We start from the raw sequence: 27,966 nt of genomic DNA on the forward strand, positions 1-27,966 counted from the left end.
CGCTGGCACGTCACACAGCCGGAGGAAGATGAGAAGTTGTGGTTTAAAACTGCATATTTTTATTTTTCTTGCCAAAAATGACAATCTTTCGCTAGATAAGACCCTTATACCTCGTTTAAAGTCCTTGGAAACTGCAATTTTAAACTGCATTAAAACTGTTGAGTAAATTATCTGGATTTTTTTAAAGAAAATTGACTAATCCTTTAAAGGGCACCTATTATGGCCTTTTACAAGGTGTAGTATGTCTCATGTGTGCCCAGAATGTGTCTGTAAAGTTTCAGCTCAAAATTCCCCACAGATCATTTATTATAGCATGTCCAAAATGCCCCTATTTTAGGTGGTACCTTTAAATGCAAATTAGTTACTGCTCCTTACTTCCTTACAAACAGACAGTGAGCCATTTTAGTTAAAAAAGATCTGATTAATACAGTCTGAGACAATAGTATCTAGTGGACAGAGTACAACTCGCTGAGGGTGGAAACTATGGTAATGCAGGACTGTAAGTGGGCGGGGCTTCATCAATGTGACCTCACATTGATAGGAGAATCAAAACGGCATTTCTAATAAGACTTCTTTGGTTTAATTGGGATTAAAAAACAAGTAGGGTGTTTGTGTTCACACACTGCCAACACACATTATGTCCAAACACCTTGTAAAAGTGGATTTTGCATAATAGGTGCCCTTTAATAATATCCTAATAAAAAATTAAAAATCAATAATTTTGACCCATACAATGTGTTGTTGGCTATTTCTACAAATACACATGTGCAACGTATGACTGGTTTTGTTTGGTCACATATAACATTTGTTAAACAGAAACACAATCCCGTGGATGATGGAGTCTTACTAATGGGTGTGTCTTTATAGAAGACAAACATTCAGGGGAACAAAACCTCCTCTGGCTTCACGATGTCACATGTTTCGTGTTAGTGTTTCCTTGTGTAACGTCCCCAGCGATTTGAATCATTCGAACTGTTCAGGTGGACGAAAACCAATGACTCAAAGTTCTGACATTTCAAGGCCAACACATTCGACACAAACAAAACTGCCCAGCACACACACATACAAATCTTTAAATTCCAATTGGATCAAACCATCCAAGGAATCCTCTTTTTGGGGGTTGTTTTTTTTTGGAAGTGTTTAAGAAATGGAATCTTAATTTTTCGTTATTACAAAGGGTGTGAGAGAGATAGAGATGGAGGCTGCACCTATAAAACATCAGGTCTGGATGAGGAATGGCCTGCTCCACATCGAGGGTGGGTGTAGTCCCAGAACTGCTGCTCTCTCTTGTGGGAAGTGTGCTATAAATCTCTGGCTCTTATATGGCTGGTGTATTGATAAGCCCTGCAATGCTGAGGAACGGGCAGAGCCCTCAAAAGTGAAAATATGGGGAGAAAAAGCAGGTTAGGAAAACATTGCATCCTTATTCTTAAAAGTTTAAGCAGCTAAATTTTGTGTGGTATAAAGATTCATATTAATCACGAGACAAAATAATATTTATGACATTTGGATGGTGACCAGCAGCATCATCTAATATACGAACGCATACTTAAAGTAATAGTACTTGGGTTGCATAGTGTTCCTGCAGCTCAATTTGTAAAAATGTAAAGCTTGAATGCACCGTCAGTTGCTTTGAATAAAAGCATCTGCCAGACGCATAAATGTAAATATAGTACTTGATTAGAATCATCCAGCGCAATCTAAACCTGAGCCAACCACCGCTGTCCAAACTATTGTCTCATTGAGATTTATAGAGATGCCTAAATACAGGCTCAGGAGACCAAGCGGAGCGAGAAACTCCCAAGGCAGTGCTGGTCACCTATCATCGCATACGCTGGGGAGCGAGCTAAATCTAGTTTTACGTATCCAAGCAGAGACGTACGTGTTGCGGCAAGGACACTGTGGTTTGTACAGAAACTTATTGGCTCGCACACACGTATGCGTAGTCCAGACAGCACCGAAATCACTTCTTTGATGGAGTGGCTGGATGGTATTAATGGTGATATGAGGGACTGAAGCAGACCCTTTTAAGTGAAATTGAAGGGCACTTGACATTAGTCCGACAGTTCACAAGAAGGGGTTTTACAAGACACCTCACTGTAAAATAGATTTGTTGGTCCAACTTAAGTAAGTTACCTGAAGTTATTTAACTTAAAAATATTAGTTAAGTAAAAATTGTTGTCAACTTATATTTTAAAGTTGAATTAACTCTAAAATATTTAAGGCAACTAGATAACTTGTTAAACTCTTTGTCCACAAAAGTGCGGTCCACTTGTGCCTCTCTAAAAGTCTGTAGACATTTGCCTAACGATATTTTTTGTATCGAAGATGATCGAGTGCTGGGCAAAGATTAATCGCGATTAATCGCATACAAAATAAAAGTGATTTTTGGCATAATACATGAGTGGGTGCTGTCATTGTGTGTAATAATTATGTTAATATAAATACAAACACATTCATGTATGTATTTAAGAAACATTTGCATGTGAATATATATTTATTTATATTTTAATATATACTCTATAACAAAAAATGGATATATAAATATATATTTAAATGGATACATGTATGTGTGTGTGGTTAAATATACATAATAATTACACACAGCACACATTCATATATTATGCAAAAAAAATAACTTTTATTATGTATGCGATTAATCGCAATTAATCTTTGCCCAGCACTAGTTTACAATAAACATACGATCTAAAAATTTACATTTTGAAAGTGAAATAGTGTTTCTGTGGCTCAGTTGGCAGCACAATGGTTGTGGGTTCGATTCCCACACAAACTTATTAAAATGTATGCAACTTCATTAAAATCGTCTACCAAATGCATAAATCCGCTATCAAATATTACATAAACCTAGAAAAACTTAATACTATCATGCTACTAAAAATGTAATTAATCAAATGCATCATTTTAGTTGCACTCCCAACATTGACCTAACAAAGCAGAGAAACACATATCAGTCCAAATGTTGTTATTAAAATTTTATTTACACCTTTAAATAACATCAAGAAACTATCAAACAACAGAAAGTGCAGAACAGAAATGAAAAGCAATAAAAACGCAGATAACATTCCAGAGCTGTGACTCAAGGGAAGTGATTTATGATCGATGGACAGATGGACGGACAGATACAGGAAGTGCTGAGATTTGCGGCCCGGTGGAACAAAAAACACAACTGGGCCGATGAGCAGAACCGAGATCTGTGGGAGTCATGCTAGCTCAGCACATACATGAGCCCAATTTTTTAATGTTTCCCAGGGCGCATTCTGTGATCTTCATGTTTGGAAACTGTGATGGCAAATCCAAAGACGAGATGGGGATTTACATAACACGATCCTGTAGATTTGTTGTGTTGTCTCACTTGGATCCACCTGAAACGGCAGAATGGGAAGAGTTAGGTTTGGGAGCAAGTCCAGAATAACACAAGCTGTCTCGTCCCACACCAGAGGAGACACATGTGGCAGGAGATGTTTCCATTGTCAAAAATGGATCGGTGCCCATTTTCCCTTTACGGGTAAGAGCATCCGTTGGATTTCTGGATTCGATCCAGAGCTGATGTAAACATGTGCATAAGCTAAAGAAGATGTTGTCTTCATTATATGCCTTAGATTTTGTCTTCTTGATATAGCTCTAGGTGTGGATTATTTAGGTTTAGCCTACGTCAGGGGTAGGCAAAGTCGGTCCTGGAGTGCTGATGCTCCAACCCTGATAAAATCTTGTCTACTTGTAGTTTTCAGATGACTCTTTAGACCTTGATTTGCTTGTTCAGATGTGCTTGATTACTGCTAGAGCTGAACTCTGCAGGACATCGGACATGACTTAGCCTATCCCTGGCTTAGGTGGTCTACTCAATTCTGGGGAAGTGACCTGATAACCAACTAAGACAGATGAAGATAAGCTTGTTAAAGCAAAGACATAAGGACAGAGACAAAGGGGTTTGGAGACAGAGGGACAACAAGATGAAGGAACATATGGAAACCAAGTGACGGATAAAGACAGAGATCATGCAGATCTCAATTCGCCCCTTCAGGGGCTAATGGTGGAGCAATGTAAACATATGAGAGCGCCAGATGTGAACACCCCGTCACCATCATTACCATAGCGAAAGCTTACATTAACCAGAACAGAAACTGATAGTGGACAGACACAGATATAGGGAACCTTTCAGACGCTATTTTCTTTAGGGTAGGAAGAATGTCTGGAGCAGTGATTGAGTGAAAGTCTCCGGGATGAAGAATTCAACAGATGCAGACCTGGTGCCAGCTGTAATAAGTGCAATCTCACAACCCTGACCGTTTCCCTGATGTCCTCTCTGCACGCCTGACATTTAATCGGACTCCCTGTTCTGGGGAGCGAGGGGTCAGTCGAGAGGGGGTTTGTGTCCTTGGTCCTCCGGTTTGCTTTGATGCCCCAGGAGGTCACTTAAGATCGGCCTTTAACTTGACCTTGCGTATTAGGAAGTTGTACTTTTGAAAAGTAGTCACTTATTAGTCCTAAGAAACGTGAATCATGTGAACTCAGAACTGGCTTATAAACGCAGGGCTTTCCTAGTTTCTGATTGGTTGAATTTGATTGTTAACGATTTACTTTATAGAAAGATCCTCACCTGGTGCCTTCACGGAGAAAGCTGCGTTCTTCTGTAGGTCTCATTCGTTATGGAAAGGCGAGTGAGGCGTGCGCCGTAGTAATCCACGATGTAATCCGACCCATCCGATGGACCCACAATCTAAAACACAACGAAGAAAACGATTCTCACATGTCACAAAGACCCACATAACAACGTAATCCTTCAGGAGACAATTACATGATTTTACATTACACGAAGATGAATACCAGGTGGGCCGGTCGGATCTATAGTTCCCCTCAGATGGCTCACGCTCGTACAATTGAATTATAAGACAGTAATGCCGAATTGGAAGCAATTTAAGTTTAACCCCAGGCAGTGCTGTAATTGAGGTTGCTATCAGAGTTCTGGTGAGGAGGAGTGTCCCAAAGGACAATCCTCAGATCAGAGCTTCAACAATGAGCTCAGAGCCCGAGCTGGGCCACTGCCAGTTCTGAGATCAGCTCTTATACCGGCAACATGCTTGGACTGACGCACCAAGACGCCATAATGGCTTCCTGCAGGCGTGCGCTCCCAACACCTGGTCCCGCAGGCTCGATTCGGCTCCGCTTTGGGACGAGATGATAATGAGAACACACATCTGGTGGAGGGAGAAAGACAACCGCCGAACACAGACGCAACATTTCTGTGCTTTACCGTATCGAGGATAGCCATAATCTGGCAGTGGCCCAATGCAAGCCATTTACTCTTGCAGTGGTATTGGTCGATTGGAGTTCGACCAGGGTTTCTACACTGTCAAAAAATGGTCCAAGGTGTCACTGGTGCAGTAGCCTTTTAAAAAGGTCCTAATATGCACTCTTTGGTACCAATATATTCCTCTAAGGTGCTAATGTGAACTCTTTAGGTGCAAAGGGATACTTTTTGAAAGGGTACTGCAACATAGGGACAATTTTTGCATCTTGTCACAGCATTAACGCTTGATCTATCAACTTCGTACACTTTTCGCAAACTTGTGTGACGCTGTTAATCTTGCGTCATTACTTTCAAAAGCCCGGCGACTAGGAGGGTGGACTATTGATGGATATAAATAACACGAATACGTCCCAGGTGTTTATGTATATACTTCTCAAAGATGCATTTCCCAGACGACTTGGCTCTTAGCGAAGGTAGTTTTATATAAAATATGAGGTTTTAGCGAGGAGCGGCGTGTGCAAATGGGGTCCCGGGGGAAGGGGATACTCTTTATCAAAAGTGTCAGAATTTGAAAACGAAAAGGGTCGACGGCTAATTGAGAATGTAAGCGCGTGACGGCTTCGGCTGCCAAAGGCGCTCCTTAAAAGCATTGCTCTCTCAGGGCCTTCAATAAGACATTAGGAGAACAATAAACACTGCAGTGGCCCTGTTAATCAAAGCCGCCATGGCCATTTTAAACATAAAAGCTGGCTTTATTTATCCATGACGGCTGGGAAAGCGAGGAACGGAAAACAACTGAGGGAGGGATGATAAACAGGTAGAAGTATGGGATTGTCAAACGACAAACTTGCATTGTTTTTGGCAGTGTGATGCAGACGACTAAACCAGTAGTATTACTAAAAATATGTTACCCTGATTAGGAGCATTAGAGTTTTATTTTTTTCATTGATTGTAATCTTTGGCATGACCTTACTTTGTATTGGATGATTTTATGTAATAAAAACAGAGTTTGCACAGACTGGGTCACATATTTGTTTAACCAGCAACCCATGGATGTATAAGAATGATTCCTGAAGCCATCTTTCAACGTTCCATAAATATCCGTCATCGCCGGTGGGTGGAAGTGCCGCCAGAGAGTGAACGTCTTTGACATAAAGCTTCATTCAGGGCCGTGCGGCCTAATGAGAAAGGAGCGGGTGAGATTTTCCCTAACAAGATGACAAATGGACTTGCTTTATTCAGTTGTCAGGTGTAGGAGGCCTTTAATGGGGGTTAGGGGAGTCCTGTGGGAGCGTGCGGCCTGGGGGAAGAGGAAAGCGGTGGAGGAGCGGGAGGCGCAAACAAACCGCGCTCTCATTAGCTCCTTTCACTGCGCTGAAGCCGCTGGAGGAGAGACACAGGTGTCACTGAATACAAACGCAAGCATTGATACAGGAGTCAGTACTGAGATCCTCTGTCTGCAGCTCATCGAGGGGATTCTGGGTATAAAGACGCTGTAAGCAAGTAGTCATTTAGGAAACGCTTTTATACAAAGTAGTTAAAGATGTACTGTTTTCTACATAAAATTATTTTACACGATGTCAAGAACATTGTGTGAAAATATAACCTTGATATATTTAATATTGACTGAGTAAGGTCATGTCAAATCAATGTGAAATCAATGATTGAATGAAACTTTGATGCTCCTAATCTCAAAATTAGATTATGAGACTTTAGCCCGGATTTCAATATCAACGTTAGTACTGATGCCAAGTTTCGTGACACTCACCCAGCTCGGCCCAATGTGGCTTTTTTGTGGTTATAGTGGTCAGACCATTATGTTTTGGTTTTATTTGTATTAAAACCATAGTATCTCACCATTATAACCATAGTTTAACCATGGTTTTGTTGCAAACCTCAAAACTAATCTATAAGTAGCATGGGTATATTTGTGGCAATAGCCACCAATGCATTGTATGGATAAAAATTATACATTTTTAAATGCCAAAATCATTAGGATATTAAGTAAAGATCATGCCCCATGATATAAGTATTTAAGAAGTATTTATCATTAGTAATACGTGTTGTTAAAGGATTAGTCCATTTTCTTAAAGAAATCCAGATAATTTACTTACCATCATGTCATCCAAAATGTTGATGTCTTTCGTTGTTCAGTCGAGAAGAAATTATGTTTTTTGAGGAAAACATTCCAGGATTTTTCTCATTTTAATGGACTTTAATGGACCCTAACACTTAACAGTTTTAATGCAGTTTGAAATTCCAGTTTCAAAGGACTTTAAACGATCCCAAACGAGGCATACGGGTCTTATCTAGCGAAACGATTGTCATTTTTGGCAAGAAAAATAAAAAATATGCACTTTTAAGCTTCTCGTCTTCCTCTGGTCCTGTGACGAGCCAGCGCGACCCCACGCAATTGCGTAATGACGTGGAAAGCTCACATTTGTGGATCATTTTAAACAATAAACTGACACAAAGACATTAATTAGTATCATTCGACATACAACAACGTCGGAACGGTCCTCTTTCTCCACACTTGTAAACACTGGGGTGTAGTTTCGCATATGTCATCCGTGACCTCTTGACGTGACGACGTATTACGTGAGGTTCCGCTGGCGCGTCACAGGACCGGCGGAAGACAAGAAGTTGTGGTTTAAAAGTGCATATTTTTCATTTTTCTTGCCAAAAATGACAATTGTTTTGCTAGATAAGACACTTATGCCTCATTTGAAATCGTTTAGAGTCCTTTGAAACTGGAATTTCAAACTGCATTAAAACTGTTAAGTGTTGGGGTCCATTAAAGTCCATTAAAATGAGAAAAATCCTGGAATGTTTTCCTCAAAATACATATCTTCTTCTCAACTGAACAAATAAAGATATCAACATTTTGGATGATATGGTGGTGAGTAAATTATCTGGATTTTTTTTTAAAGAAAATGGACTAATCCATTAAGGACTTCATGTGGATAACTTTAAAGGCGCTTTTCTTACGTTCCAGATTTTCAAATAGTTGTATCTCAAATATTGTTCTATCCTAACAGACCATACATCAATGGAAACTTATTTATTCAGATTTCAGGTTATATATAAATCACAATTTAGAAAAGAGTCCAGGGTCACAATTGATCTTTTTATCAATTTATACCCAAAAATGAAAATTCTGACATGGCCACTATAATTAAACCATTAATTTGGTTTAAAAGGGAAAACACAGCCAATCAAAATGATTTGGTCACCAATAAGATCTGTCTTGATACCCATCAAGTATCTCTTACCTGCATAGATATCAACATGAAATCCACTAAGCTTCCGATTCCACAGAATCCCACAGTGCAGAACTTCAACAAACCTGAGAAAAAAAACAAAAGAAAGTAAAATATCAATTAAGAAAACAATCCAAACCGCAGTCTCCGCCTCTACATACGATCCGGAAGAGAAGCATTTAGACGGCTAGGGTATTTAAAGGTGACATAGAATGATTGAACGGGGTATTTATCCTTGTATTGTGATGTGACATGTAGACAAAAAATTTTTGTTTGGGTCAATGTCTTAGAAGCTTCCTAAAAACCTCTATCAGATAGCTCTATTAGGGTGGGGGATTTTAAACAAGTGGTTTTGCACCTATTTGGCTCCCCCTACTGGCTTAACTTGCAATCTCATTACTGATTGGCTGACTTTGCTGCCACTCAAAAAATGTAGCCAATTATTTTAAAGTGAAGGGGGAGTTAGATGCCTGTGATGTCATAAGCATCAGTTTTTGGGCTGATTTCTGGCTGACATTTCTAAAAGAGGAATTTCTATGAGACTGAGATGTTTAGCATGTTTAGCACTTTTTGTATGTTTGTGAATGTGGGTAGACTACCATTATTCAACAAAGACCAGGTAAAAATGGTTTTTCATTCTCTGTCCCCTTTAAATTTTACGACGTCTACCATTGTCTGGACAAACAGATGGATACTGAAAAGTGCTAAAGAATGCATTTAAATAATGTTAAATTGTTCTCTGATATCTACATAGGTATGCGGCTTTATTAAGTACAAAAATTATCTATTACCTTATTTGAAAGGGTCATAAATAATAATGTTGAGCTCTGCTCTGATTGGCTGTTTTAGAAAGCAGCTCCTTCAGTAGCTCTGTGTGTGTGTGTAAACAGACCTTATATGTTTGGGCCTGTATCAGACGAATTTAAAACAGAATTTGAGGAATAATATATTGTTTGGAGATTGTTAATAGACGTTTCTAAATGGTACGTTTTTGTTTTTTCAGTATGGACCTGCAAAATTTAACTGTAACGTCAATAGTAGAATTTCATCAATAACGCTAGCATATAGCATTAACTACACTGCAAAAAATGATTTTCAAGAAAAAATTCTTAGTATTTTTGTCTTGTTTTCAGTAAAAATATCTAAAAATTCTTAAATTAAGATTTTTCTTGATGAGCAAAACGACCCAAGAAAATATGTCTAGTTTTTGGACCAAAAATATCAAATTTAAGTGCATAAAACAACCAAAAAAATCTGCCAATGGGGTAAGCAAATGTTTCTTGAATTTAGTGTTTAAGAAAAATGTTCAAGATTTTTTTGCTTACCCCATTGGCAGATTTTTTTGCTTGTTTTATGCACAAATTTAATGTGTAATTTAATGTTGGGGCGTACATCTCGATTGTAACGTCACAGTCGGTGTTATGTTGAGATTGGCCTGTTTCCAGCGGTCTTATGCATGAAAACAATCATGTTTAAGGCTCACGATGTGTCATTATGTACAGAACTCTTATTATTCATCTATGCCTAGATAAATACGGTTTTATATTCTACGACACCTTTAAACAGAGCCATGTTTTGTTTACACTACAAACAGCTTGCACAATAAATTGGGATACATTCAAAATACACACCACACCCTTTGAGAGCACGTATATGATTGCATGGCTATATTATAGACTTTACCCAAACGACCTAAACACTTGACCCAAAATTAGAGGCTTGTGTCGCGTATAAGATTTTAACAGACGACAAGGAAAATTATTATTCTAGCCTATTCATTAACCTGTGGCCATACAAATGACAAAAATAAACTAAGACACAACATCAGGGTCCCTGTGAGATCTGTGGTCTATTAAACCCCCTACCATCTTGTGATTCAAGCATAATTGCTGCTAATCGTCCCTAATATTACTCATAATTGGTCACTGAAGGGTTTATGCGTGTTGATATCAAAAAAGCCACCTGCAGAATGTCTTCTCAACAAGTCCAGGCCTTTCTTTCATAGCGTAATGGCCCAGCAGTTCTGAGGTCAGCCCAGGCCAGGTGTGACACAATGAACCGGTCTATACAACTGACTCCAGCGCGGCATGAGACTGCCTTTCAGACAAACTCCTCGCACAAAGAACCCAAAAACAAGGGGGACCTTCAAACACCCGGGCCCTTTTGTCCTAACGCAGGTGCTTAATTGATTAGGAAGTCCTTAAAACATGTAGAGATGAAGCTTCCTGCTGTATCCGACGTAACCTTGGGTTTTAGATGTGTGGCCTGGGCTCATCTGCATAGGATGATAATAACTGTACTGTTTAGAGCGCCACGGGACAGATGCGCACCCGTAGAAAGGAGGTAAAGGAGAAGTGTTTTTGTTAATTAGTTGTCACACAGAGACTTGTTTTGTTAAAAGGGCTGTTAGGAATAAAGCAAGGTGCTTCACACGTTCTTAAACGTGTGGTGCGGGATCTTTAAGCCTTTGAAGGTGGATACTGCTTACTTCATATGCAAGATTTTCTTAAAAGCATTGTGAATGCGATTCATTAAGTCTGTGTGTGCTGGGGTTTGTCTCAGGGTCTGTTGGGAATGGTTATTTATGTGCTTTAAGAGAAAGAGTTTAGTCACGATGCTTTAAAGTTTTGTGGCTTAAAGTCAATGTCTGTGATTGTAAATCTCACTAAATCTTATCATTTAAAAGAAAAAAAGTAGTTGCTTAAAGACTAGGGCTGGGTATTGGCAAGGGCCTCACAATGTATCATTATATGATACAATACATTGCAATACTTTTTCCTTTTTTTATCAAAAATGTAAAAAAGGTAGAGCTATTTTTTTTTTACTTTTTTAAGCCAACATGCTTCCACACGTCAGCTTTGAAAGCTGTGGATGTTTTTAAATTTTCTGCCATTTTCTCACTCCCGCTAACTGCCCGTATATGACAGACAACTGGACAGCGACAACTACAGCAGCGGCGGAGGAGGTCTTTTGACGTACACAGAGGGATTTGATGGTTTTTTTAAAATACCGATAGTAGAGATTGAAATATCGTGGGAAAATGTATCACAATAGTTAGCTGTATCGATATTTTTGCACAGCCCTAATAAAGACTAAGCATAATATAAAGTAAAGCATACTTTTAGGGAAATAATCTTTTTGCATTGTCGCAAAATTGAAGGGGAAATAAACAAAAATGTTGTTACTGTAATGTATCTGGATCTCAGGAGTGTAGTTTAGTATTTTTGACATTATTAACAAAAGAGTTTTTGTATTTAAATTAGAGCTGTCAAAAGATTAATCGCGATTAATCACATTAAATATATAATATTTATCGCGATTAATCATATATATATATATACATACATACATACATACATACATACATACATACATACATACATACATACATACATACATACATACATACATACATACATACATACATACATACATACATACATACATATAAGGGCTGGGTATCGATTCAATTGTTCCAGATCGATTCAATTTCGATTCACAAGCTATCAAATCGCTTCGATTTCGATTCTCGATTCAAACTTTCGATTCTGGTTCTCAGGTCCGTTTTTATACTCGATTCTCGATTCAACTCAATGAATATAGATTTAATACAAATACTATATAAATAAAAAAAAAAAAACTGTGAACATAAGTTTACAAGTGGGTTATTAATAAAAAGAAATTAAAAGCCACAACACTATCGTCGTCGTCTTGCATGCAAAATCTAAAATGCTTTCATACCTCTTACTTTTTATGTGAAGGTGGCATCAACGTTGATGAAGCACCTAAAACCGCCATTAATTGAAAAATCAATTTTTTCCCCAGCCCTAATATATATATGTGCATTTATGTATTTAAGAAACATTTACATGTTACTTATTTCAATTTTGATGTTTTTATATTATATATAATATATATATTTTATTTTATAAAAATATATACATAAACATTTTCTCAAATGTATACATGTATGTGTGTATTTTATATACATAATAATTACACACAATACACATAAATATTTTTTGCAAACACAATCTTTTCTTTTTTTATGCGATTAATCTTTTTACAGCATTAATTTAAATACATTTTATTTGTGACAATAAACCAGACATAACCACTATGTAAAAATCCTTTAAATAGTAATCAATTAAACAATAGGCATATTTGTTGCATGAAGCTAATAAAAATTAAAGATACAGTGCCAAGAAAAAGTATGTGAACCTTTTGGAATTTGATAGTTTTCTGAATAAATGTGTCATAAAATTTGAGCTAAGTCAAGTCAAGGTTATTGACAAACAATGTGTCTAAAAATAACAACACAAAAAATCAGATATTTCATGTCTTCTGATCTGCCTTATAATGCTTGTGAAAAAAGTATGCAAACTCTTGAGTTAACGGGACACTCCACTTATTCACAGGCTTATTTTCCAGCTCCCTTAGTGTTAAACACTTGATTTTTACCATTTAGGAATCCATTCAGCCGATCTCCGGGTCTGGCGGTCCCACTTTTAGCATAGCTTAGCATAATCCATTGAATCCAATTAGACCATTAGCATTGCACTCAAAAATGACCAAAGAGTTTCGATATTTTATGAATAATATTATGCATTGCCCGAAAATAGTCCCCTGCTATTAAAAGTTACCAAAGGGACTATTTTCGGGTGCTGCGTAATATCATTATGCCTGCTGCAGCCATGCTAGGGCAGCTTGATTATTACGCCAGAATGAGAGTATAGTTCCTAACCATATGAGCTTAGAAAATCCCAACTTTTAATTTTCCGTCTGTTTTAGTACACGATGTAACTACAGAAGAGTCAAGTTTTAAATAGAAAAAATATCAGAACTCTTTGGTCAAATTTCCTAGCATAAATCTCTCAAAAATGTATTTATCATTAGTGATGTGTGTTAATAAGAACTTCATTTTGACAACTTTAAAGGTGATTTTCTCAATATTTTAAATTTTTGCACCCTCAGATTCAAGATTTTTAACTAGTTGTATCTCTGTCAAATTATTTATTCAGCTTTCAAATGAGGTATAAATTAACCCTTATTGGCTGGTTTTGTGGTCCAGGGTCACAAATATAAAACATACTGATTGGCTACTAATCTGCACTAATATTGGCCACTGTCTATAGAATGTATTTCAGTTCTGTTAAAATACAAATGTACTTTTCTTACTGTCTGAATGCCAGCAAATTTGTCTAAATCTCACTTTACTACAGAAAGAGATGAAGCAAGCTCACAAGTGCAGATTATCGCAAGAAAAACAACACGGTTCCCTCTTCAGAGAACATCTGGCTAAAAGGTGCGTCCTTGAAGAGGAGGATCGAGATGATGTCAACAGCAGAACATCCAGGACTGACATTTCTTAAGTCCCTTGTGTTACAGCGCAGCGCTACAATGAGATCTCTTTATGAGTTATTGACAGGTAAATGGATGCCAGAACTCCATCTATTAACTTAGATGTCAAAGCGCGGAAGCAGAGGTGAGTTCAGGATATGGCACGCAGCTGAAAACAGAGCAGCATTGCAAATGTCAAAGCCATGGCCTTGCGGTACCACGGTGCTAATTTGAATCCCTTGCAATATTCCCTAGACATTAACCCGCTTTACACTCCATCATTTTTGTCTTACAGTCTGTGTACATAAAAGTGAAGAAAAAAAACATAAACCACATGCTAAAATAGGCAAATGCTCTAGTACATAACTGTACTTTGTATTTAAATTTAAATAAAATGTTGAAACTACAGTTACCACCCTGACAATATGTGATACTGCCTGTGAAAACCTAGCTAAAGTCATTGTCTTCTACATAAAATCATGCTAATAGCATTCTTTAAATAATATTGACTGAGTAAGGTCAATATTAGGTCAACGGCTGAAATTAAACTTTAATGCTCCAAATATCATCATTAGATTATGAGATTTTGGCCTGGATTTCACAGACAGGGTCACATATTTCCTGTAAATACTCATACGGATGTGCTTGCATGAACATTTTTTAAATCTAAAGATGTAAGTACTTACCCAGAGCTGGGTATCCCAAATAGAACCGGTCCGCTCCAATCCATCCCAGGAACAGCGACAAAGCTACAGCTACTTTGTACGAGTAACCACTCCTAACACAAGAAAAATACATCACCCAAATAAGATGTTAATCTATTAAATATAGTAAATTTATAAATGCATGCTAACCATACTTAAAGGGATAGTTCACCCCAAAATTATAAAAAAGAGCCCATGATTTACTCACCCTCAAGACATTCTTGATGAATATGATTATTTTTCTAGACGAACACAATCGGAGTTATATTAGAAAATGTGCTGGCTGTTTCAAGCTTTATAATGGTGGTAAATGGTGCTTGTGATTTAAAGCCCAAAAAAAAGTCCATCCATCCTTCACAGAAGTAATCCACACGGCTTCAGAGGGCTAATAAAGGCCTTTATATAAACTAAAAATAACTAGCTTCCAGTAAAGACTGATGCACGCTCACGGAAGTGTTTTTCCAGTGTATGATGTAGGACATAGTGTACCAGACATATTGACGAATAAGGAAGTGCAAAGAGCAAAACAAAATGCCAGTCAGGAAACAGAAATCTAAAACAGGGATTTTTTTTAAAATGTCGGAGGATTTCAATATTAGACAAGATGATATTGACTTTTTGGCCATTGAATCAGAAGCACCATTAAAACCATTATTAGGACATTTTCTAATGCAACTCTGATTGTGTTCGACTGAAAAAAAATTCATATACACTTAGGACAGCTTGAGGTTGAGTAAATCATGGGGTAATTCTCATTTTTGGGTGAACTATCCCTTTAATGAAACGTCATGTTAAAGGGATAGTTCACCCAAAAATTAAAATTCTGTCATCATTTACTTTCTTTGTTCTGATGAACACAAAGGAAGATATTTTGAGAAATGTTACAAACGTTCGTGGACTCATTCACTTTCGTAGTAGGAAAAAAGAATACTATGGAAGTGAATGGGGTCCACGAACAGTTTGGTTACATTTCTCAAAATATCTTCCTTTGTGTTCATCAGAACAAATTAATTTTTACAGGTTTGTAACAACATAAGAGCGAGTAAATGACGACATAATTTTCATTTTTGGGTGAACTATCCCTTTAAGACAGTGAACATCAACGTACACATTTCGACACGGGATGCTTTTGTTGAATCCGACCTCTTCGCCGCTGAATTTAAACGCTGTTCCATTTGACAGACGACAGGTGATGTTTGGAGCAGGTAAACATTCCACTGAAATTAAATGATGAATTTAGACCACAGGTTTAATAGATCCCAGTCATCTCTTGACACGTGTCTGATATCAGGCTTAGTCCAGTGACTATGTACAACATTTTGCAAAAAAAGGAAAGATTCTAACATTTAATCAAAGAAAAAGCATCTGATTTCATCAAATTACTTTCCTCTAATGTCAAAGGAGTGTTTGTGTTTAATATCAAAGATGGGCAATATCTACCGAACAGATCCACAGGTAATAATACACTTGGTTAGTGCAGAATCGTAATTCATGTTAGTTCATGGTGCATTAAAGGAACACACCAACTTTTTAGGACTCTAGCTCACTCACCGCATCCCCCAGAGCCAGACAAGTCCACACATACCCCATCAATCTCTGTGCGTCCCGCAACTCTGACGCACCCACCGCCAGCACAGCTCAGCACAAAGACCCGAAATAAACGGCTCCAGCCAGCAAACCGCTCCCAATAAGCGACAAAATATCGCCAACATTTTCCTATTTATATGTTGTGTATAGTCACAGCGTGAACAAATAACAAGGTCATATGAGACACAGCTATCTTTTATCCATTAAAGGCATTATTTTGTCACTTTCTGAGAGCATTATGCCAGCTGGAGCCACCTACCTCCAGTCCCCGTGCCAAGCTAGGCCAGCGGCGGGTGCATCAGACAGAGTCACAGCACAAACCGAGATGAAAAAGGTATGCATGGATGGACTTATCTATCTCTGGGGGATACGGTAAACAAGCCAAAATCCTAAAAAGTTGGTGCTTGATTTAATAATATATTAGTAAATGCTAAAAATGAACAAATATGAATAAATGCTGTAGAAGTATTGTTCAATCATAGTTCATGTTAGCTAATGCATTAACTAATTGTTAACAAATACAACCTTATTGTAAAGTGTTTTATATTATTTTAAATGGCATCATTTTAGATCTTTGGACCCTACTAAATATAGAAGAGCACGCACATGTATATAGCTTATGTCTTTTGTGTGTTAATATATTCAGCGTGGTCCTAAATGCCATTTAAAATATGTGATGTTAAATGTTATGATGTGAAATGAAAAATAAAGGAAAAGATTCTGCACTAACCAAATCTGTCTCAGATATGATAATAAAATTTATTGAAAAATCTAAATTTTAAAGCGAATACAAAATTGATGCATTAATGGTCTCAGACGTTTGGACCCCATGGTAGGTCTATGCCGCAAGTAAGCCACAGTCAACACACCCAGGGCCAAGCGGTCCTTGCAGTTTTCTGGTTCTTGAGTTGCATCATCTATTTTAGCTTCTTTACACAGATACTTGAGCACTGTTAAGGTGGATTCAAACAGTATTTAAAGCCTAAAACAACAGTGGTGATGGTGAATGGAAATAAGACTTGCTTACATTTGCACTCACCCATATTCTGTACATATATTTATATTTGCACTTATCTGTACTTGGTAGGCTACATATTGATTACAGCTGCACATACAGCTGTCCATATTCTGTACATTACAGTCTAGTCTAGACAATATATATGCAACAGATACGTCACATGCTAGTTAAACATATAAACATAAGTATTAAACAAAATACTTTGTATTTATATAATAAAACACACACTAAAAATAATGCAACAGTGAAAACATTTTAAACCAGGGTTATGGTTTGTGTGACATACCTGGCTACCTACATCTACAATATACGTCAATAAATCACAAATCTAAATCACAAATACCAATGTTTTTACTAAAATAATATTAAATAATTACATGTGTGATAAATGAGTAAATCCATAATCGGAACATTGCTGACTATACCATAAACAACAAATCTATCATAGCAACCGCGCTAGCTAGCAAGCTAACAATTGAACGATTCCAATCTATTTATGCAATTTTTATGAAGGATATTGTCCCAGTCGAAGTTTATCACAGTTGTCCGCATCGTTTACCAGACTTTGGATGACAGACAGGCAGATAGTGAAGATGATAAACGCTTGTGTTGCAGACCGAGATCGCAAACTCCTCCAGTATGACGCCATGTTGGACAATCACGTGATCACGCGGATCTTAAAGAGACACCGCACACTATTCGCTTCACAGATAGCATGTAAGTCTCTTACTTTTATCTTATTTAACGCGTTTTGCTGTACGTGCGTACTTAACAAAGCCGGGTGATGTTGTTAGAAAAGGTTTACACCTGAAATCAAGTGTTGGTTGGACTTATCGTTAACGTTTTATGTTGGTAACCAACTTTATATCCAGCTAACAGATCTAGCATGGAACACATAATGGGCTTTTGTATTGGGAAGCAGTGGCTCGTTTGTTTACTAAGATTGTCTGCTGCTAAGTTTCATGTATTATAACATTTCAATACTGTCTGTTAGGGAAAAGCATGCTTGGAAATAAACGATTTTGTTTACTTGGCTTAGACTGTCATTTTAGTTTTAACTGCACTGATTTCCAATGGTGAATCTGCGTTAAAACATATGCACCTGTTAGATTGCGCTTCTTGAATTGTTTATAACGTATACTATTATATACTTGATGCTCACATTTACACGATTACATGCTGTTGAGACAAACATCTCTTTTACTTATAGATATATTTTAGTTTTATTGTGATAATACTGCTATTTGATGTGAAACAAGTTAATGGATACTTGAGTGACGATTACGCACTTCCGGGTTTCAGGTGAGACGAGAGCAGGTGAAGACTCGCTTTCAATCTCAGTCCAAAACAACATTTAAAATGCAGGAGGATGTTTGATAAGGGAACATATATTGACAGCGACGTGAATTAACACCGAGTCAAGATCGACACAAATATTTTTTGTAAGTATGAGATTAATTTGTGTTGATGGCACGAATAGAAACTCACTTTGATAGTTGGGTGTGTTCGACTTCGTGTGGCGCTGCGCAGACCGATCGGCAAATAACATCGAAGTACCGCGAGACCGATTCGAAAGCTGTATTCTAGAATCGCTCTCGCGGTACTTCGATGTAAGTTGCTGATCGGTATTCGCAGTGCCATATGAAGTGAAACCCAGTGCTTGTTTATGTATTCTGTTAGCCCAAATTACATTGTGTGTGTTAAAAAAAGTAAGATAGTGGATTATTGAATGTTTAACATGGACGTTTATGTTGAAATTCTCTGTTTTGGCATCTTTTGGATGATTGTTGAGGCGTGACACGTTGTGGTTAGGTGAAGTAGCGGTTGTAGATATGGCCTTATACTAAAATATCTATCTATCTATCTATCTATCTATCTGTCTATCTGTCTATCTATCTGTCTATCTGTCTATCTATCTATCTATTCCCTGGGTATTTAGAAACAAAGCTTCAGGTTATTCAACTTCAAAAAATATATTTTTAATGACTAAAATTTATTTGGCAAAAGATGTGAGAAACTCTGCCATCGTGCCCATGAGCAGGCCACTTGATTTAAGGTTAATGGCAGATTAGTGCATTATGCTCTTTTTTTATGAGTGTCATTTGTACTAAAGGTCCCACTTAAGTTCAAAAGCATCTTTCTCCTTTCACAGGCCAGTCAGCACTGAATATTCAAAGCAGCAGCTATGTACGAGAACGTACCGACAGGTATTGTATCCTCGCTGATTCACATGCGATCAAACGTACAATCTATTTAATCATTCCCTCTGTGATGTCTTGACGTCTTTGTGTGCTTAAAACTCAGTGTCGGCTTCAGATCGACAGCAGGTCCTTCAGGCCCTGGAGAGGTTGCAGTCCAAGCTCGTGCAGAGAGATGAGCTGAGCCACAGCGACCGGCTTGGGATGCTTAAGGAAGCCTTGCAGAGTCCTCTGTTTGGACATATACTCACCCTGCAGCACTCCGTCAAACAGCTTAAAGACCAGGCGAGACTTTTGCATACACATTAATTACAACTATTTAAACACTTATAATCTTTAAGTGTTGTGTAATGGACTGATGTTTGTTTATAACAGAGTAATAATACTAATAGTTATGATCATTGTGACCCTTGACCACAAAGGGTAAAATAAGCTTTTTATTGATGTATGGTCTGTTAGGATAGGACAATATTTGGTAGAGATACAACTATTTGAAAATGTGGAATCTGACGGTACATTCACACGTTTCCATTCACTTTTAATGGGTGACATCATGCATTGCCGAACTGAATTGTGGATCCGTCGGCGCCGTGTCAGTGCCATTGCTCGTGGCAGAAGTTTAAAATTTCTCAACTTTTCAAGTTGCTACGCGTGCGTCAGCCAATCAGATTGCCTTATGCAAATAACCTAGGCAGAGCCAGCCAATTACGTTTATGGAAGACCAGAGCATGTGCTGCGGCCACTGTGATTGGCTGTTGGCCACGCTTCAGACAAGCCTTCCGTCAAGCGTTAACGCTTTCGCACCGTGTAAATGTATCGGGAGGGTGCAAAAAAATGAAGGCTGCAACTAACGATTATTTTCATAATCGATTAATCAGGCGATTGTTTTATATATAAATATTTATATATTTTTTAATTAATCAACTAATCGTATACCAACCTAAGTTTTTACTCAATTCAATTTTTCACTTATAGCTAAATAAAGGACTAAAAGTGCCAAAGCTACACACTACTACATAGTTTTACTAATAAATTCTTTTTGATTTTGGCATTTTAATATAAAAAAAGGTTGTACAGCTTTTAAATAGTAAAACTAGGGCTATCAAAATATTAATTGCGATTAATCTCATACAAAATAAAAGTTTATGTTTGCATAATGTATTTGTGTGTGTATTGTTTTTAATAATTATGTATATAAAAATACACACATACATATTTTTTATTTATGTATATATTTTTTATTTATATTTATGTTTCTTAAATACATGCATGCGCGTGTGTGTGTATTTATATATACAAAATAATTACACACAGTGCGCACACTGCACAAACTTTTATTTTGTATGCGATTAATCTAGACAGCCCTGAGTAAAACATCTTTAAATGTAAAAAAAAAAATTTATTGAGCCTACAAGGATGTGCTTGTGAATACATTTAGCCACATATTAATAAACTTATTTTAATCTTCGTTGTATGAAGAAACATCGCCTGACATTTTAATTATAAGTGCTGGATGAAGCGGATGCATGTCCCTGCTGTCCGACGCTGGTGCAGGACCAACATATAGAAATTTGTTGATTATAATCGATTTTGTCAATTTTTTTGTATATGCAGTAAAATATAATCTTATTTATTTCTCATGGTTAATGCGGACAATACGTCTATTATAAGAAAAAAAAATTTTTTTATTTGTTTTTGTTTTTTTGATCAATTTTGTCAATTAGTTGTTGCAGCCCTAAAAAAATCAAAACAATGAGAAAATTGCCTTTTAAAGTTGTCCAAATGAAGGACTTAGCAACTGCTTCCACTCACAAAAATAAAGTTTTGAGATATTTATGCTGGGAAATTTTACAAAAAATATCTTCATGGCACGTGATCATTACTTAATACCCTAATGATTTTTGTCTTAAAGGAAAAACTGATCATTTTGACCCCTACAATGTATTGGCAATTGTTGACTTCCAGGGTCACAATTATTATTATTAATAGTAATAAATGTTATTGCTGCTAAGTGTTATTAATATCTTTCAATGCACCGAAATCTTGGAAAGCATCCAAGGTCAAATTAAACTAGCAGTTTTATTGATTCTTAAATTGGTATTTATTATGCCACATTCTTTAGGCTAGAAATGACGTCAATAATAAAGACGCAGATAACGTTTAAAAAACGAGCGCATTCATTCCAAAGCCATCCCAGAATGCAATTCGTCCTCCAGCCGCTAAAAGTCCCTCATGCTTATTTGTATTCAGCCCGAGTTTTTATTGACACAAGAAACCTCTCTACAATAAACAACCCGTGCACCAAATTAAGATAATGGCTATAACGGAAGCTCGCCTTCATATTGTAAGTGCTAGGAAGGTCAGATGTGTACCTATGAATGCGTCAAGCGAGAAACCTATCAAGTATGTCGAGGCGGGCAACAGCCAGAGTTTCTATCAAGCACTAATATCTACTGTCTCAGTTTGACTAACTGCCTTGGCGGAGATGTATCGATAAAATAGGCTGGAAGCTGCTCTGTCAGCCCGGGCTAAATAAGCACATGACTGATAAGTTCCCACAGAGTGAGTCTAAAGGTCATTAATACATTACCTGTTTGGGACTAGCAAATACTGCAGAGGAATGTATTGATTTTTTCCTTTCCTCTGCCTCTAGGTCACGGTTGTTTCTCTGCAGGGAGTAATCGTTGCGGTACATGATTTCTAAACCGAAACTGATCCGACAAGATATGAGATGAGCTAGGAAATAAAAAACAATTTTAGTTTACAGAATTGGAGTTTTATTGGAGGTACAGAGAAGAGGAAATGATTGCACAGAAGATGCTGTGAATAGAATAGGCCAGACTCCAACCTGCATACTTATGAAAGCGTGTGCCCTCAATTAAGTCTATTTAAACGATAAATAAATAAATAAATAAAATTAATTTTTTCTTCCCTTCTCCATGCGTGTAGTTAAGCAGTTTGCCACCAGACACCTGCAGTGAGTTCAGTTTCTCCAAAAAGGGTCAGTTGATCGTCAGCGCCAGTCGCCCATCCAGCAGTCTCGGTTCTGTCGTGTCCAACAATACGACCTCCACAAACGCGGCTGCAGAGCAGCTTCAGAGGTGGATCAATGTAGCCGCAAAGGTAAGATGTCTTAGTTTTGTATTCAGGTTGAATTGCATTCATGCGAGATTACTTATGAAATCTTTGTTTGGTATAGGGAAGGAAAATCGAGTTAATCAGCCTACAAAAGCCATTGTCTGGAGGTCTGGGCTTCAGTGTGGTGGGCCTGAGACCCGAAGGGGTGGGTAGTCATGGTGTCTTCGTCAGGCAGGTGCAACAAGGAAGCGTCGCAGACAGGTAAGACTTTGTGTCTTTTCTTAATAATTTCTTATCAGTATTTTGTTATCATTATTATCGTTTTTGTAAAGCTAATTTTTAACACTGCATGTTAGGGATGTTAAAGGTGCAATTTGTAAGATATTTGCAGTAAAAACTAGGCCAGTGTTATATATTTTGTCCAGCTGATTACTATCAATATCTGTAATGTTTTCAACTACTCTTAAATCGTGAGAAAATTTCCATTGAAAACTTTGACACGGGGCAGTGCAGTCTCCTGTCAATGACGTTAATATCCATGTGACCCTTTGTCACCGCCTTTACTGACGTAAAAACCACATGACAACAGTGGTCGAGTTCGAAAAAATAAAATGGCGGCCAAGGAAGCGGCTGGAGCACAAATTTAGTGTAAATAAAGGTATATTTTCACTTTTTACACATTTTAATTGCATTTCTATTAGTATTGTAGTTTTCAAATATGTGATTAGTTATCACAAAGGCGCTCTCTGTTTATATTTCAAACACGCTGCCTTTGAAGTGCGTCCGAAAGTCTTTCTCTGAGCTGCCTTCATGCCTCCGAAGTCATTTCCTCATGAGGCAGCGAGGCAACAAGTCACTGCTTTGAGTTTTCGGACTCAGCCAGTGTCGTGGACAAATGCGGAACTATGCGTTAGCGCCTGTCGGGCTACGCGCTTGCTTATGAACTTATGGATATCTCTGTACCGTCTGCCGCTGGTTGTGTCAGCTCCTGTAAGCGTACGGGCCAACCAAATGACCCAAGAAGAGTTTGGAACAAAACGAATGAAAGAATGAGGATCAATTTAGTGTTGCATTATCTGGATAGAGAGAGCTTCGCGACAACATTTAACTAGACAGAGATTCTGATCCTGCTTGTGTTTTTCGTGATGGGTGAGTTGTTTTGATTCGTAACCCTTCAAAAAACGTATGCTATTATATTGATCACAACATTAGTGTGTAGATTGTAATCAGAGTTGCTTCCTGCGGACGATATGCACATCAAGAGCTATTGTACAGCAATATAAATGGTCATTTTAAGACACTTCACAATAAGATTTGTACTGTCAATACATTATGTGAAAAGTCATTGTAGATTGTAAGTTGAAAACTTAATTCTGTGCTGTGTTAACCATCGAATTTGGACTAATACTGTAACATCTATGACTAATAATTTCGTTTTGAACATCACATATAAACTTACATAATGAAATAAACAATGTCATCAAACGCAACATTTATAAGACTTGATTATCTTATAAGTCAACGTGATTTCTCGTTCGCGTATGATTGATGGCCATCAGCGGTTGAGTTAAAGACTACAAATACAATAACTCCACGCTGCTTCAGAGCGTCATTAAACAACGTCATTGTTATTGATTTGATCTGGCGCCATCTAGCGGCGCAGATAATACAAATTGCATCTTAAACAATTATTTGATTTTTGATTAATTGTCATTAAGAATTAAATCAAAAAACTTAAAGCAAAAAAGCAAGCACGTGTGTGCATCGCCTGCGCAAAGCACATACAGCCGGTGAAAAAAATGAAACAAGCGCGCAGAAGTTAAACTAGCCATGATCACAATGATGCTCAATGCCAAACACACACCTGGGCTTTTTAACATAATGCGAGACAAGGCTGGCTGCTAACGCAACGAAATGGCATCAGCAGTGGATCTGATAGGGTCTGACACAGAAAATGCAAATACAGTTAGGATACTGAAAGCAAAGACCCTCTTTAGGGAATCCTGAAAGATTAGCATAGCAACGCTGCTATACACTGGAAAGGAGACCAAAAGCCGTTTTTAATGAACTGATTAAAATGTAATCTTAAATTCTAGCAAGAAACTAAAATGTAAACTGTCGTTACACTCTGAACGCCCACAACATATATTATTGATCATCATTATTGACTGGCTGAGGCGTTATACGCTAAACACTGTTGCAGGTTTTCTAATGGAAGCTGGCGTTTTAACGCACACTTTATGTCATTGAATATATGCCACTGCTGTAATGGCTTATTGCACTATTACAGTTAACGATTATTCAATTGATTGATTGTTAGTTAGTTAATTTAAACTATCATTGAATATGGGAAATTGCATAAATTGACATCCCTACTGCATATTGTGAAATAAAGCATTTAAAATTTAAATAAAATGGAACTTAAGAGCCATTTTTCTACCATTATTTGCATTTCGGGTTTGCAATGCCTCGACCATAAAATGTTCACCGGATTTTGGTGAAGACCATTTATGTTTGTGGTCGTTTACACCGGGTTATGTCTGATCTCCAGGGATGGACGACTGCAGGAGAACGATCAGATTCTAGCGATTAATGGGATTCCTCTGGATCAAAGCGTGACGCAGCAGCAGGCCATTGCTCTCCTACAGCAGCAGAGAGATCGCGTGGAGCTGGTCGTGGCCAGAGACACAGCTCCCAAACCCAGGCTGTCTACATCTGGACCCATTCAGACGGTATGGTCAGAACAAATCTTCTGGGTTGTTCGATGTATTAAGCTACAACTTTGTATTGTGCATGGATCTCCAGGATATATTTGATTCAGTTTATTTTGGTAGGTTTCTCAAATGCATTAAAGCGATGCATAGCAGATGTAGTATTTGGCTTTGTTAGGGTTTTTAAAGGTGAGGCGTGTTGGCTTATGCCAAATTCACACTAGAGGAGTTCAAGCCCGATTTGCAAGTCATTGAGCTCGACAACTGTGATTGGGGCAAATCAGCTGTCAATCAGCACTCGCCAATCTTTATGTGTGAACAAGCATTATAAATATCTGTAGCTGCCGTATGACCCGACATCCTGTAATGTCACGTGATGCGATGAGCTACAGCCAATGAGAGCAAGGCATGGGTTGAGGACAATATCTTAGTCTCTTTTTAAGGAAGACAACTTAAAGTTTTTCACGTGAATATTAAATAAAAAAAAGTTATAGCAGTTTAAGTTCATTTAGAAAAATTAAAAATAATGCAGTAAAGTATATATTTTATATTTGAAACACACAAACATAAAAATGTTTTACCCCCAAAATGCTACAAAATGAAGCAATAAGTCTCAGCAAGCTCTGATCCAAATTTCAAGTTAAAGAAAATTTTGATTTTTACTGTTTTGGAATCCATTCAGCTGATCTCCAGTTCTGGCTGTATCACTTTTAGCATAACTTAGCATAATCCATTGAATCTTTTTGCATCGCGCAAAAAATAATCAAAGAGTTTTGATATTTTTCCTATTTAAAACTTGACTCTTCTGTAGTTACATCTTGGACTAAGACCGGCATAAAATTAAAAGTAGATTTTCTAGGCAGATATGGATAGGAACTATATTCTCATTCTTGCGTAATAATCAACGACTTTGCTGTCGTAACATGACTGCAGCAGGCGCAATAATATTACGCAGTGCCTGACAATAGTCCCCTTAAGCCGAAAGTATACTAGGGACGTCCGCGTATGCGCACCGGTCGCATGACGTCATTTTCGTCATCAGGAGGGTCCGCGGTACATTCCGCGTACAACAGCGCATGCGCCTGAAAATATTTCGACAGGACACTCCACTATAAACAATTATACAAAGGAAATAGACAGCATTTGCACACACACTATCGTTTTTCTTCTTTAATTTTAACTTCTTTCAAGAACAGAAAGGTGTGGAGCATGTTTTTTACCATAATGTTTGATTCCTGTTCTTTGTTGTCTTTTTGTTGGTTCTGAACTGTGTTTGCAATGGTGGATCGGTTACTTTTTTCACCTATCCTAAATTTTAATGTACTGTAAATGTGGCCAAATCAGTGCTGCCCTGACGGCCTGTTAGACTAATAATTTGAATAAGAAATCATTTGTATTGCGAATAGTGTCGAACGCGGCCATCCGCGTTTAGACGCGGGGAGTATACTTGGAAAGCTGTAAAAGGTATACCCCGGCCTTTAGTATCTTTCAATGGCAGAGGACTGTTTTCGGGCACGATGCTAAATGGTCTAATCAAATTCAAAGGATTATGCTAAGCTATGCTAAAAATGGTAGCGCCAGACCTGGAGATCGGCTGAATGGATTCCAAAACTATAAAAATCTCTTTGGGAGCTGGAAAATGAGTATATTTTCAAAAACAATGAGGTTTTTGTCATACTTTTAGTAGTTTTACCAACAAAGGCCACTAGGTGTCAACGGTTAGCTGCATAATCTCGATGCTAGTTAATAAATTACTGTTACTGCATCATTATTTATAAAAACTTGTTTTGAAATATAAAAACTACATTCTTAGCCTTCCAATGATATATAGTTTGTTAAACTTAGCGCTGGTTAAGACTAAGAAATTATTGTTTTATATATGTAATGCCAAACGTCCCACGTGTGGGACAGTGACAGTTAAAAGGTTCAAGGAGCGGACCCCATATTCATTTATTACAAAGATTGGAAGATCTAGGACATTTTTTAAAAATGTGTTCGTGTGAAAACGATGGACGTATGTAATTTGGGTGGCTTCAGGATGAGTAAATCATGGGGTAATTTTCATTTTTGGCCAAACTATTCCTTTAAGCAGATTTCAGAAAACTTCCCATGTCTGCCATTGGTCAGGCAGGCGGACCCCCCCCCAAAATCAGTGTTATTATTATTATTTAAGCCAATGGCAATGTTTTAATAGCGATAGCGCTACAGTGTTTACAGATTCAGGGGAAATCAACCTGCATATGTTCGAAAAACTTAATTGTTGCTAAAGAAAGTTTGATCTTATCCTATGCGGTAGGGCATGGCAAAAAGTGCATGGTATATATTGCTATATATAATGTTTTTAATAAGTTCACTAATATTACTAATCACTAACACTAATATACAGATTCACAGCCTGTCTAAGTGCTAAACTGCACATAAGCCTGAACTAAGCTCAGGTTTATTTAGACTGTTCCCATTATTATAGTGTCATATTTATAATAAACATCATAGTATATCCTTAAACTAAAAAGTTTGAGACTTAATTCATACGTTCTAGGGTTTATCTAAAAGACCTCCGTATCAGCCGAAAAGCAGAAGAACGAAATGCAGAAGATTGAGATAATGAATCTGGAAAGACCAATAGGCAGTCGAGTGAACTGTATTAACCGATCCCTTCAACAATAAACATGCCGGTTCTCCCTCATCTTTTTTAATTAAAATAGCCCAAACTAACGCTTCTTAAATGAACAGTGAGTCCTCACAGGATGAATGCCAAAAAAATTTGAGATTGACTAATGACTTCCACTTGACATAGGTTC

At 37.5% G+C, this 27,966-nt stretch overlaps 2 protein-coding genes across 2 annotated transcripts in view; one reads left to right on the plus strand and one right to left on the minus strand.

The window, feature by feature from the left end:
• Positions 1–2,978: 2,978 nt before the first annotated feature.
• Positions 2,979–17,830, minus strand: tm2d1 (TM2 domain containing 1). Its single transcript, XM_055218447.2, has 7 exons — positions 17,697–17,830; positions 17,030–17,103; positions 15,682–15,790; positions 14,556–14,647; positions 8,542–8,615; positions 4,619–4,738; positions 2,979–3,383 (listed from the first exon to the last, which is right to left on the minus strand). The coding sequence occupies exons 1-6, from the start codon at positions 17,825–17,827 to the stop codon at positions 4,628–4,630; spliced, it is 591 nt and encodes a 196-aa protein (XP_055074422.2). The 5' UTR covers positions 17,828–17,830; the 3' UTR covers positions 2,979–3,383; positions 4,619–4,627.
• Positions 17,780–27,966, plus strand: part of patj (PATJ crumbs cell polarity complex component) — a 122,537-nt gene continuing 112,350 nt past the window's right edge. The window contains exons 1-7 of the mRNA XM_073862180.1: positions 17,780–17,895; positions 18,481–18,620; positions 19,331–19,385; positions 19,483–19,661; positions 22,326–22,499; positions 22,576–22,715; positions 25,006–25,186. Coding sequence (XP_073718281.1) covers positions 19,364–19,385; positions 19,483–19,661; positions 22,326–22,499; positions 22,576–22,715; positions 25,006–25,186 — 696 coding nt within the window. The 5' untranslated portion in view covers positions 17,780–17,895; positions 18,481–18,620; positions 19,331–19,363. The remainder of the gene's footprint in view (positions 17,896–18,480; positions 18,621–19,330; positions 19,386–19,482; positions 19,662–22,325; positions 22,500–22,575; positions 22,716–25,005; positions 25,187–27,966) is intronic.

This window comes from Misgurnus anguillicaudatus, chromosome 23 (assembly GCF_027580225.2).
Source record: "Misgurnus anguillicaudatus chromosome 23, ASM2758022v2, whole genome shotgun sequence".
In the NCBI taxonomy this organism is placed as follows: Eukaryota; Metazoa; Chordata; class Actinopteri; order Cypriniformes; family Cobitidae; genus Misgurnus; species Misgurnus anguillicaudatus.